The sequence below is a fragment of the Oreochromis niloticus genome, linkage group LG11 (genome assembly GCF_001858045.2).
Source record: "Oreochromis niloticus isolate F11D_XX linkage group LG11, O_niloticus_UMD_NMBU, whole genome shotgun sequence".
Taxonomy (NCBI): Eukaryota; Metazoa; Chordata; class Actinopteri; order Cichliformes; family Cichlidae; genus Oreochromis; species Oreochromis niloticus.
In genome coordinates this window covers 4,766,524-4,780,727 of record NC_031976.2, presented here as the reverse complement: position 1 = coordinate 4,780,727, position 14,204 = coordinate 4,766,524, and the positions used below count along the sequence as shown (strand labels likewise).

Genomic DNA, 14,204 nt, shown 5'->3' with positions numbered 1-14,204 from the left:
AGTCTGGTCCTGAAAACCTGGGCCTTCTTTGAAAGGCTGTTCCTTTTGAGCTCCATAACCAGTTTCTATAATACCTCGAAGGTATACTTTTCCAGTAGGTAGGTGAGGTTCAAAGTGTACATTAGTTCAAACAGCATTGCAGCTGCTAGGGTATAGTTATCCAAATCCTGCCAGACTCTCTGGCCTTCAAGGACTATCCCGATGTCCTCAGGGCTGCCATTGGCATCTCTTGACTTTATGATGTAAATTCCCATGGTTGTTTCCTTATTAGATCGTTGGATAATGGCTTCATCTGTGGCCTAGAAAATGCAGAATTCCAAAATTTAATTAAACAGAACACTGGTCAAAGAACATTATACCAAATCTTATTTTAATCTGTGTCACTATTCCAAAAAATGTTAACATTAACACATTAGGTGAACAAAAATGGATTCATTACAGCATGTGATTTGAGTCCTCAGAATGCTTAAAAAGGTAATGCATTTCTGAAGTGAAATCTCCATGCAAAGAAGCAGAATACTGTCAGAGCATAGAGAGGTGTTCAACTATGAACTCCACACATAGTTCTAATCCAGGTAAAAGAAAAAAAAAAAACGCACCCATGGTAAATTGTGAAAATCCCAGGTGATTTTCAACGTACTCCTGGCATAGAGTGACAAGCAGCATTTTGTAAAAATTATTTTCCCTAAAGTGTATACACAAATTATTTTTTTTCTTACCTGGGCCGTGGGCTCCAGAATGTTCTGAAGTCTTCTTCCTATTTGTCCTCTTCGCCTTTTGAAGACCTTTATTAGTTTTTCAGATAGCACATCTATCTGCGAGAGTAATCTGGACTGCAGTGGCATGATGGTAATGCGCTTAAACTCTGCATTTATCTAAAAAGAGAAGTTGTCACATAAAAATGCTGTCAAAATCTCAGATCTCACAAGGTTACATCCACACAAAGTTGTTATTTTTGTCATATTACTATTTATTAGCTATGGGTCCCATGTTGCTGAGCAGTTCCATAGTTGCCCTTACTTCCATACCACCCAAAGCCTGTTTGCAACCACAGCAGTTGCCTCCTTGTGGCCATTTTGCAGTTCTGAAAATGACCCAGAAACTTAACATATTTAACATATTTATATTGTCATTTTTTTTTTTTTTTATCTCTTTAAGCCCTCCTCTCAGTCTCTCTATAAATCAGTTAAAATAATTTGTTGGGTTTTTGTGTGTCTTTAACATGTTATCAGAACATTACATTCGCTGCCCCAGAACATGAAATAAAGCCCCACGTCATGCACTTCCTCTCCTAATGAGTGCTGCATAGGTGTCATGCCCTAAATAAACCGACTTTAGTGAAGACCCCCCCTGAACACACACACACACACAGAGCCCACCCCATGGCAAACTAGCTTGTTTAACTGTTTAACTAAAACATTTTAGGTACAACCAGTTAACTAAATGGACACAAGTTTGTTAGTCTGTATTCACTGAGAAAAAACAAGCGAATGTGACTGGGCACACACTGAAAAAAAGCTAATGCACATAATATTGTCCCGCAGCTTAAGCTAGCATTATAGTTAGTTAACTTAAGGAATGACTTGTTTTTTCCATTATGTTGCTCAACGGCAATTCATGAGAAAAACTTCCCCATCTAATGGATGTTCTCTTCGTTTCCTCTCAAACATGTAGTTTGAAGTTTACCTCGACAAAGTAAAGCTCAGCACCAAAGGTAAACGAAGCGAAGACAAAAAATGGCGGACCGCCACAGTGAATTTTCCCTCGCAGAACACACCCTGGGGGGTGGAGTTTCAACAGAAAACATAACTATTTTCTGTTATTTTGATATGACTGGTTTTAAAAGACTGAACATCCTTCTAAAACAAGTGAAAGGCGTGAGACTTAATTATGTTTAAACCAAAAATATAAATAATTCATGTTGGATATATTTACTGTATTTTTACTAATTTAACAACCTCATCATTGCATTAGCTTTATGCTATAGCATTACGCTTACATTAGCTTGAAGCTCAAGGTCGTCATTTTATTTAATTTCTTTTTCTGGGCTTACAAACAGGACACACAACATTTAGATAACCGTTACACTGAATCTTGGGTCTGTGTTGAGTCTTCCAGCTGCTGACTACAGAAGCTAGATTGACCTTTTAGCATGTTTATAGTGGCTGTGGCTATGTGCTGGTAATGTTACCATGTGTGCGCAGTCACATTGGCAGCAGACATGTTTCAACAAACTAGTCATATCCCGGCCCTACATTAGCTTGTTTAATGGTTAAGACACTGCAGGTACCACCACTTACTACAGACACCGATGCAAGTTTGTAATAGTCAGTTAATTTAGACTGAAAGAATATACAGACAATATTAACTCACATTATATATGTTAATTACTAATTTGCTTATCGCATAATTTCGGTTACCATTAGCTAACTGGAGCCTAACATTGGCCTTTCATGGTTTTCGATAAACAGCCCACATACCTGTAAAATAACAACACCCCAGTAAAAGTCCACATATATAAAGGGTCTACACTCTTTCTCACTGGTGTGTCAGCTTTAAAATCTTATTTACCTTCAAGTGTAAAACTCCAGATGGTAGTAGATTTTCCAAAGCGAGAGACAAAAATGGCGGACAGTGCAGCCGATTTTTCCTTTCCAGGGGGCGGAGCTTGAGGATAAAACACGACTAACTTGTTTCTTTTCAACATGATTTGTTCTAAAAGAATGAATATTCTTAAAGAATATGTTGTGGCGGACCACCAGATGGCTCCACTCACACCCAAGTTGAAGGGAAGAGCTGGGTGGAGATTTTGGCGCTTACTGTATCTTAAGTTCTGAGAGACAGTGTGTGAATAAACAGTTGGAGTGAGACACAGGAACCTCTCGTGTCGTTATTTCTTACCTCCACATTGGTGACCCCAGTAGCGAACATGCTAAGGCTCGACGACGAAGCCAGCTCCGGCCTGGAAGCATCGGCTGCCGCCGGATTTGCACCTCCGCCGATGGCTGCGTTTGCTGTGGCGCTTAAATTGCCGGATTTTTGGCTTCACGATCCCCCTTCATGGTTCGTGCACGTAGAAGCTCAGTTTGCTCTTCGTGGAGTTTCAGCCGACGATACTAAATACCACCATGTGGTGGCTTCTCTTGACCCGCTGTCAACCCGCCGCGTGATGACTCTCCTCCGGGACCCTCCAGCCCACGGCAAGTACACCGCTCTCAAGGCGCTGCTGCTGCGGCGTTACTCCCTCTCTGATGCTGAGCGAGCCGAGAAACTCCGTAAACATGGTTTTCCCTCGCGGGCCTGGGCGACGGCACCGCCCTCGAGCTCATGGAGAGCATGCTGTCCTTGCTGGGCGCGGATGATGGAGGATTTCTCTTCACCCACCTCTTTCTCCGACAGTTGCCGGCTCCAGTGCGCGCTGGCCTTGCCAACTCCCCGCTATTGGCCACGAAGGATTACCGCTCTCTGGCGGAAGAGGCAGATCGCATCCTCCTTGCTACCAGGAGTTTCGGCGTCCAGGCGGTTGTTCAGGACTCACCAGCGTTTTCCCCTGCCTCCTCACCGATGCTCCAGGGACCCTCCGACTCGTCCACGGTGGCCGGAATCGCTGCGCGGCAGCACCGCGGAAAAGGGCTTTGCTTTTATCACCAGCGTTTTGGAGCGAAGGCCCGGCGCTGTCTCCCGCCTTGCAGTTTCCAGACCCAGGGAAACGGGCATGTCAGCGCTCGGTAGCAGCCGCGACCGCTGGCAACAAGGAAAGGCTGCTTTTCTTAGAGGACTCACGCTCGGGAGGCGTTTCCTGGTGGACTCCGGCTCACAGAAGAGCCTTCTTCCCCGGCTGGCTCGGACGGGCTAGCTGAGGGCTGCGGGCCATTGCTAACAGCGGCTAATGGCTCTCCCATCAAAACCTTCGGCGAAAGGTTGGTGACTGTTTGCTTTCATGACCGTGACTTTCAGTGGAACTTTGTTGTTGCTGCTAGCTCTGTGCCTATAATAGGCGCTGATTTTCTTTGTGCTCACGGACTGCTGGTTGATGTTGCTAACAGACGTTTAATTGATGCTGTGTCATTTTCCTCATTACCCTGTTTTACTCGGGGTGCTCAGCCCGTGGTGCATGCTAACTCAGTGGATTCGGGTGACGTTTTTCAATGTTTGCTTTCTGAGTTTCCCTCACTCACTGTCCCCACTTTCTCGAGCACTGTGACGAAGCATGGGGTGGAGCATTACATAACTACAGTAGGGCCCCCGGTTTTCGCGCGCGCGCGCGTCGCCTCGACCCTGCTAAACTGGCTGTCGCTCGGGAAGAATTTGCCACCATGGAGCGCCTGGGCATCGTGCAGCGTTCGAATAGTGCCTGGGCTTCTCCTTTACACATGGTGCCTAAATCTGATGGTCGGTGGCGACCTTGTGGGGATTTCCGCCGTCTTAATAACGTCACGGAGAACGACCGTTATCCCATTCCCCACATCCAAGATTTTTCCGCCCATCTTGCAGGGACCTCTGTTTTTTCGAAGATCGATTTGGTACGGGGATATCATCAGGTTCCCGTGCGCGCGGAGGACGTCCCCAAAACCGCCGTTATTACACCTTTCGGCCTTTTCGAGTTTCTGCGCATGCCGTTTGGCCTGAAAGGTGCCGCCCAAACCTTCCAGCGGTTGATGGACTCTGTCTTGCGCGGGCTGCCCTTTGTTTTTGTATATCTTGATGATATACTGGTAGCCAGCAGCTCGAATGAGCAGCACCTGTTCCATCTGCGTCAGGTTTTTCAGCGTTTGACGGAGCATGGACTGATTATTAATCCGTCTAAATGCCAGTTTGGGTTGCCCGTTCTCGATTTTCTTGGGCACCGCATTTCCGCTGAGGGCGCGGTTCCGTTGCTTGACAAAGTCCGAGCTGTTTCGGAATTTCCGCGTCCTGCAAACGTTAAAGCACTGCAGGAATTTTTGGGGATGGTGAATTTTTACAATCGTTTTCTCCCCAGGGCGGCACATCTGCTGAAGCCCCTTTACGGGGCGTTAAAAGGTAAGAAGGCTAATGACGCCGTCGACTGGTGTCCAGAAAGCATCCAAGCGTTTTCTGATGCTAAGTCAGCGTTAGCTAATGCTGCCCTTCTGGCCCACCCGTCCCCCTCAGCGCCGATTGCGTTGACCACCGATGCGTCGGACATAGCGGTGGGTGCGGTGCTGGAACAGCGAATCTCGGGTGTCTGGCAACCGCTCGCCTTTTTCAGCCGTACGCTGCGTGACAGCGAACGCAATTACAGCGTTTTTGACAGGGAGCTACTCGCGCTCCACCTGGCGACTCGCCATTTCCGTTTTTTTCTCGAGGGTCGTCACTTTACCGCATACGTGGACCACAAACCCTTGACGTTTGCCATGTCCAAGGTTTCTGATCCATGGAGTGCACGCCAGCAGCGCCAGTTGGCAGCCATTTCTGAGTTCACAACAGACATTCGGCACGTGGCTGGTAAATCCAATCATGTGGCTGACTGTTTGTCCCGTGCGCTGGTTTCTCCTGTCTTTCTCGGCATAGACTACTCCGCCATGGCTGCCGATCAGAGCGGTGACCCGGACATCCTCGAGCTTAAATCCACCCAGACGGGCCTCATACTGGAGGACAGACCCATGCAGGACGGTGGTCCTTTCCTGGTCTGTGACGTTTCCACCGGCCGCCCTCGCCCAGTGGTTCCCGTTTCCTGGCGTCGTCGGGTTTTTGACTCGGTACATGCTCTCTCTCATCCGGGGGTCCGGGCCTCTGTTAAACTGGTCAGCTCTAAATTTGTTTGGCCAGGCCTTCGCAAATCAGTTAAGGAATGGGCGTCGGCGTGCATTCCCTGCCAGCGTGCGAAGGTTCATAAACACATCAAGGCGCCTCTGGAGCAGTTCTTTATACCCGGCAAACGTTTCGATCATGTGCATGTCGATCTGGTGGGTCCTCTGCCGCCGTCACAAGGTTTTACGCACCTTTTGACAGTTGTTGACCGGACCACCAGGTGGCCGGAGGCAGTCCCCCTGGCATCCACTACTGCAGCAGTGGTGGCCAGGGCATTTTTGTCAACCTGGGTCTCGCGTTTCGGCCCGCCCGCGGACATTACGTCAGACAGAGGCCCCCAGTTCATTTCCGAGCTTTGGTCGGCCATGGCTGATGGACTGGGGGCTAAAGTCCACCGCACAACCGCATACAACCCGCAAGCTAATGAGATGTGTGAACGGTTCCACCGGTCGCTTAAGGCTGCTTTTCGTGCCTCCTTACAAGGTGGCAATTGGGTTGACCGCCTCCCGTGGGTTTTGCTTGGGCTGCGCTGTGCGGTTAAGGAGGATCTCGGGGCTTCCCCAGCTGAGCTCGTGTTTGGTCAGCCCCTCCGCGTGCCTGGAGAATTCTTGCCGGAGAACCCTCCCCCCTGCTTCGATCCATCAGTGCTATCGCTCAACCCACTTTTGCGCTCGCTTCGGGTTCCTGGTCCTGTGCACCATTGCGTGCCTGACACTTTTGTTCCAAAGACTTTAGAGACTGCTAAGTTTGTTTTTGTCAGGCACGATGCCCACAAGACACCGCTGCGGCCGCTGTATGACGGCCCATTCCGGGTTATCGAACCGGGCCAGAAACATTTTGTTTTGGATTTTGGGGGTCGAAGGGAGACTGTGTGTGTTGACAGACTTAAGCCTGCACATGTTCTTCCGGACAGTAATGTAGTGCCGGCCCAGGCCCCTCGCCGTGGCCGCCCTCCTTCAATGGGGTTGACAGACTCTGGTTTCCCCCGCAGGACTACCCCCGGACCACCAACGTTTGAGCCTCCTTCTGCCTTTCCTGCTCGCCTTCACCAGCCTCGTTCACAGGATGGACCTTCCTCTGCCTGTTCTCTCCCTCCCAGGTTCAGTCGTTCGGGTCGTTTGCTTAGGCCCAGGGTCCTGGACTGAATAGAGACCTAACTGTGTGTTCAAGGGGGGGTATGTGTGGCGGACCACCAGATGGCTCCACTCACACCCAAGTTGAAGGGAAGAGCTGGGTGGAGATTTTGGCGCTTACTGTATCTTAAGTTCTGAGAGACAGTGTGTGAATAAACAGTTGGAGTGAGACACAGGAACCTCTCGTGTCGTTATTTCTTACCTCCACAATGTGAAAAAAGACAAAAATATGTTTAGACGTGAAATTTAAATTAGTCATGCTGGATATATGAAGTAATTCTATGCAAATTCAACAACCACCCTATTGCATTTTTTTCAGTGTGCGTGCTCAGATGTTCTTAGTAAAGACACTGAATCCCCCAAGGTTGCGACTGATAGCAGCCACTGTGAAAGGGAGCTCCACAGCCACTGGTGTGTTTGAATTTGTAAATGAGAAACACACTCTAAAGCACTTATCTGGCCAAGATTAAAAGGCGTTAAAGTGCACATTATTTAAAATTTCATGAAGGGTGTCATCCCTAATCTTGCTAGGCTTAGATTACAGGAAGTAAAAGAGACCAGGCAGCAGGTAAAAAATAGCCAAGAGAACCTTTTGTTCCATGGAAAGTTCCATGATCACTTGAGTAAATTGCCCAGTTACCTCAGCTATTTGAGTTAAATATAGTACTTAGAATATCAGGTCACAGGCAGTTCTCACAGTAGCTGCACCTCTTTTTCACACTGAAATTTAAAAGCTGTGTTCAAATACTTTGCTGCATAGAAATAGAATGAACTTCAAAATATGTGAAACCACATTCTCTCTATTTCATTAGAACATTTAAAAGGTTCTATTAATTCATCTGCACTCGCACTTGTACATGCTTTCTTAGTTTTTCAACATGTATAATGTATGGTTTCAATAATTATAGCTTATATACAACTGTGCACAGACATGCTTGTGTGGAGTGCAGTCCTGTCCTGTATACATGTAAGTAACATGACGTTACCTGCAACTGTTCTTTTTCAGTAGTGTTAAATCCATTCTATGAAGTCAACACAACAGAAGTATAATTCCAAACTCTGATTTCAGGCATTAGACTCGTATGTCAGTAGAATTTAAATTCACTTAAACAGATGTCACATTAGGTTGGACATTTCCCAAATATCAGGCATAGTCTGAGTTGTTCATAACACCAAATGTGTTTGCATATTTTTTGGCAGCAATCACTGAGTATGTGGTGTAGAATATTCATGTCTGATAAGCAAGGCTATGAATTTCACTTTAGCCCTAATCAGTGCTTCTCTTGTTTTGAACACAGATATTAAATGTGAGTCTACTTTTTAACTCCATGAGATTATCTGTCAGGCCAGCAGCCAGAAGCAGATAAGTGGCTGGGGTGATGAGCCAGCAGGACTAACCCAAATCATTTAGCCAAAAACAGTAAGATGTCAAATAACAGACTGTAAGGAGGGCAGAATAAAGTCAGAGATTCTTCTTTTATATATGTTATTTGAACTATTTTTTTGCATACTCTCATACCGGGGTTCAGAAATCTACTCCATAGTACTCATAGTACCAAATGTGATTGTGTTTTTAATAAAGATTTTAATAATGGTTTTATTACTGGTAATCTTCTCCCTACCATTGCTAGCTGTTCCTCATAGAGTCTATATCATACAGTATAAAGTGACCTTAGAAAGCTGTTGTTGTATACCAGTGCTGTAACTAAATTGAACTGAAACTAAATTCTTAACAAATTAGTAAACATTATTATTTGTTGTTTGTAACCAGTAAATAACTGTTAACTGAATTTTATTCACTATCAATTAACAATCATTCAATTGTGTTACTTTAAATCTGAGGATATTGACAATTCTACAGCTCAAGCCTCCACTCAGTGTTAATTTACTGTGTCATATAAAAAATATGTATTTGTTTAAATCATATTTTATTTGATAAATTACAATTAAAAGATTAAAGTGGAAATTTCCATTACACAGTGCCCTTGTATTAACTCCTGAATTACAAATAACTTCTTGAATCATTGCAAAATTAAATATGTTTAAATATTAATATTATTCTATATAGTTTTTATCCCAAAAAACTATATTAGTGCGATTCTTTGTATTTCTGTCTTATCCGAGCTTCATTACTGCAGCACTAAGTCTGAAGGGCACTCTTGGAGCAACTATTTTAGAGACGTGCTTCCTTTGCACACACTCGACCTTTCTACTGAGTATCACAAAGTGCAGCCTGGTAGCTTTTGCACAAACTTGTTAACAGACAAACAGAAAGGCAAACAAATGCCCCTGAAAACTTAGTTCCGCCGATGAATGTCCACATAACAGCAGTTTGAGAATTCTTGCATTGATCACTTTCTGCTATTTTGCAGATCAAGACTCTGCAGCAGAAGTCAGTTAGGAACCTCTAGGTCGATTATTATCAATGCATGTTCTTTGTTTTGCAGGTAAACGACCGCCTGGACAGGTACTGCTGTGGTTTCATACCTGATCCCACAGAACTCTGCGTGGAGAACCTGCTGTATGCAAGGTGTGCCAACACCAAAGACCTGCTGCTGGTTCACATCCTGGTATGTATCACATCCTGGTATGTATCACAGCCTACCCTAATGCTTTTTCATCCTGTCTAATCGCTGCAGACAGTAGACCCTTACGTTTCCTCTTTGTTCCATTATCAAAGTAATTTATGTCCTGAGACGCTACAAGGCAAACATTAATCAGTTATCTTCAGTCAGCAGACCACTTTACTGATCACTGTTTGATGGATGTGATAGCAAACAATGCTTTTCTCTTGCCATTCTAAATTGTTGTTTAATCAAAAAAAATATTTAAGTGTCAGTTTTCTGTTGTTACCAGATCAGTATTCATTAAAACAGTGGGAATGCACTGAATAAAAACCACCTGGGCTCCCCAGTTTTCGTTACACAACAATTTGTTGCTGTCATTCTTCTCTGGAAAGAGAATGGTTCTATATTTAAATGATACAGCAGGAGTGGATATTAAACTCTCAGAGTGTTGATGTATGTGTATTCACAGACAGAAAATGAGTTCAGAGCCTGGCAGATGTTACTGAGCTGGAGCTGATTATGTTGCATGTGCTTCATATTGTTTATAAGAATAGATAAAAGCTCACAGCATTTCCTGCAGGAAACAAGCTCTGCAGAGAGAGTCTCAACACATCTTAGCAGCACAAAAGAAGCAACATTAGCTACACTGGAACTTCACAGAAATTTAGACTCTTGAACAATATAAAGACAATAAAAAAACCACGACGGCCCGTCAGTTCAAGTTAGTGCAGGTTATACTTTTGTGAGTGTTTTTTGTACAAGCAGTTGGTCTGTGTGCTGATGTGTTTTCTCGAGGTTAGCTGAACATCTTTGCACGCTCTGAGTGACACACAACAGTCTGTTCCTGACATCTGTTTGTTTGTACGTCTGATCCAGTGGAGGGGTTTCTGGGCTGCCCTTTCAGTCAGATGTTAGAAAATAAAACGTTTTTTCTTCCTTGTTTTTTCACTTTTATTTGGGTGGGCGAAACACCTCCACCTGTAGCTACTACTGACCCTGCCTACAACACAAGTTCTTGTGTGATGAACACGTTTACTCCCTAAACTTCAGAGCATATCTTAGATAGTACAGTAGCTGAATGCAATTAAGAAGTCATTTAAGGATCAATGATGCAAACTCATATCACAAAACTCACACATCAGCCCATCATTCCCACCTTCCCTCATGTTCTCAAGGGTGCAGAATATCTTTAGTGATGAGGAAAAAATCAGTTTGCCATATAAAATGTTGCTGCGCATTTTAAATATTTATATAAAAATGAATGGTGTCCCTAAATTAACCAGATATTGTGCAATATTCCTTCAATAGGAGACAATAGCAGTTACAGGGGCCAGTTTTAAGGATGGAACTTGAGAAAAAAGACTTCAGAAAACACAATTTCTGCTTCTGCTTTCAGTTCTCCATTATATAGTCTAGATAAGGTAAATCTATTTTAATGTCATGCTGTCCTCATTTCTTATTTTCTCAATGAATCTGTGTTTTATGTTGTTTTTATACAAGTTGCAATCAGACAGTTCTGTGACATAAAAATGTAAAACATACCACGTTTACATTTGGCCAGTCTCCCTTTTTTATGAACGCTTGGGCAGCACTGTTGATATTTCAAGATTGTATCAAGGATTACATTTGCACATCTGCACTTTCACCTCAAACACCAACTTCTATGTCAAGCCGACTTGACCTTCATATCAGGAATGATAGCTGGTGATGAAATCTACATCCGCAGGTATGACCTAACAAGGGAATCATCATTTAAATTCAATTCAATTCAATTCAATTTTATTTATATAGCGCCAAATCACAACAAAAGTCGCCTCAAGGCGCTTTATATTGTACAGTAGATAGCACAATAATAAATACAGAGAAAAACCCAACAATCATATGACCCCCTATGAGCAAGCACTTTGGCGACAGTGGGAAGGAAAAACTCCCTTTTAACAGGAAGAAACCTCCGGCAGAACCAGGCTCAGGGAGGGGCGGCCATCTGCTGCGACCGGTTGGGGTGAAAGAAGGAAAACAGGATGAAAGACATGCTGTGGAAGAGAGACAGAGATTAATAACAGATATGATTCGATGCAGAGAGGTCTATTAGCACATAGTGAGTGAGAAAGGTGACTGGAAGGGAAAAACTCAATGCATCATGGGAATCCCCGGCAGCCTACGTCTATTGCAGCATAACTAAGGGAGGATTCAGGGTCACCTGGTCCAGCCCTAACTATATGCTTTAGCAAAAAGGAAAGTTTTAAGCCTAATCTTGAAAGTAGAGATAGTGTCTGTCTCCCGAATCCAAACTGGAAGTTGGTTCCACAGAAGAGGGGCCTGAAAACTGAAGGCTCTGCCTCCCATTCTACTTTTAAATACTCTAGGAACAACAAGTAGGCCTGCAGTGCAAGAGCGAAGTGCTCTAATAGGGTGATATGGTACTACAAGGTCATTAAGATAAGATGGGGCCTGATTATTTAAGACCTTGTATGTGAGGAGCAGGATTTTGAATTCAATTCTGGATTTAACAGGAAGCCAATGAAGGGAAGCCAAAACAGGAGAAATATGCTCTCTCTTTCTAGTCCCTGTCAGTACTCTTGCTGCAGCATTTTGGATTAGCTGAAGGCTTTTCAGCGAGTTTTTAGGACATCCTGATAATAGTGAATTACAGTAGTCCAGCCTGGAAGTAATAAATGCATGAACTAGTTTTTCAGCATCACTCTGAGACAGGATATTTCTAATTTTAGAGATGTTGCGCAAATGGAAGAAAGCAGTCTTACATATTTGTTTAATATGTGCGTTGAAGGACATGTCCTGGTCAAAAATGACTCCAAGGTTTCTCACAGTGTTACTGGAGGCCAAGGTAATGCCATCCAGAGTAAGAATCTGCTTAGATACCATATTTCTAAGATTTTCAGGGCCGAGTACAATAACCTCAGTTTTATCTGAATTAAGAAGCAGAAAGTTAGCGGCCATCCAGGTCTTTATGTCTTTAAGACATTCCTGCAGTTTAACTAATTGGTGTGTGTTACCTGGCTTCATGGATAGATAGAGCTGCGTGTCATCTGCATAGCAGTGAAAATTTATGCTATGTCTTCTAATGATGTTGCCTAGGGGAAGCATGTATAATGTAAATAGAATTGGTCCTAGCACTGAACCCTGTGGAACACCATAATTGACCTTAGTGTCTGAAGAGGACTCTCCATTTACATGTACAAATTGGAGTCTATTAGATAGATATGATACAAACCACTGCAGTGCAGTACCTGTAATACCTACAGCATGTTCTAATCGCTCTAATAGGATATTATGGTCAACAGTATCGAATGCAGCACTGAGGTCTAGCAGGACAAGCACAGAGATGAGTCCACTGTCAGAGGCCATAAGAAGATCATTTGTAACCTTCACTAAAGCTGTTTCTGTGCTGTGCTGAGCTCTGAAACCTGACTGAAACGCTTCAAATAAGCCATTCCTCTGCAGATGATCAGTTAGCTGTTTGACAACTACTCTTTCAAGGATTTTTGATATGAAAGGAAGGTTGGAGATTGGCCTATAATTAGCTAAGACAGCTGGGTCTAGAGATGGCTTTTTGAGTAAAGGTTTAACTACAGCCACCTTGAAGGCCTGTGGTACATAGCCGATTATTAGAGATAGGTTGATCATATTTAAGATTGAAGCATTAATTAATGGCAGGACTTCTTTGAGCAGTTTTGTAGGAATGGGGTCTAAAAGACACGTTGATGGTTTGGAGGAAGTAATTATTGAAGTTAACTCAGAAAGATCAATTGGAGAAAAAGAGTCTAACTTAACATTGATGGTACTAAGAGTAGCTGTAGATGATATTACATCTGTGGGATGATTATTGGTAATTTTTTCTCTAATGATAAAAATTTTATTTGTGAAGAAGTTCATGAAGTCATTACTAGTTAACGGTAAAGGGATGGTTGGCTCAGTAGACCTCTGACTTTTTGTCAGCCTGGCTACAGTGCTGAAGAGAAACCTGGGGTTGTTCTTATTTTCTTCAATCAGTGACGAATAGTAAGATGTTCTGGCTTTGCGGAGGGCTTTCTTATAAAGCAGCAAACTATTTCTCCAGGCTAAATGATGATCCTCTAAATTTGTGACACGCCATTTCCTCTCCAGCTTACGAGTTATCTGCTTTAGGCTACGTGTTTGAGAATTATACCACGGAGTCAGGGACTTTGGATTTGAGGCCTTAGTTTTCACAGGAGCTACAGTATCCAGAGTCGTACGTAGTGAGGAGGTAAAATTATTAACAAGATAATCGACCTCTGTTGGAGTAGCGTTCAGATAGCTGCTCTGCTCTATGTTGGTACAGGGCATTGAAGATGATAACAGTGGGTGGATTATATTCTTAAACTTAGTTACAGCACTTTCAGAAAGACATCTACTTTGATAAAGTCTACTCTCCACTGCTGTGTAATCAATTATTGTAAATGTAAATGTTATCAGGAAATGATCAGACAGCAGAGGGTTTTCAGGAAACACTGTTAAATGTTCAGTTTCTATGCCATATGTTAAAACAAGATCTAGAGTGTGATTAAAGTGGTGGGTGGGTTCTTTTACATTTTGAGAGAAGCCAATTGAGTCTAATAACAGATTAAATGCCATGTTGAGGCTGTCATTTTTAGCATCTACATGGATGTTAAAATCACCCACAATAATTATTTTATCTGAGCTGAGCACTAAATCAGATAAAAAGTCTGAGAAATCAGAGAGAAACTCTGTG

At 43.5% G+C, this 14,204-nt stretch overlaps 1 protein-coding gene across 3 annotated transcripts in view; it reads left to right on the top strand.

The window, feature by feature from the left end:
• Positions 1 to 14,204, top strand: part of gask1a (golgi associated kinase 1A) — a 90,001-nt gene that overhangs the window by 61,337 nt on the left and 14,460 nt on the right. For 2 of the 3 annotated variants that reach the window (XM_019364929.2, XM_019364928.2), the window contains exon 4: positions 9,353 to 9,475. In XM_019364929.2, the coding sequence (XP_019220474.1) occupies positions 9,353 to 9,475 (123 nt within the window). Of the gene's footprint in view, positions 1 to 9,352; positions 9,493 to 14,204 lie in introns of all 3 variants that reach the window. The other variant, XM_025911155.1, reaches the window with a different exon arrangement.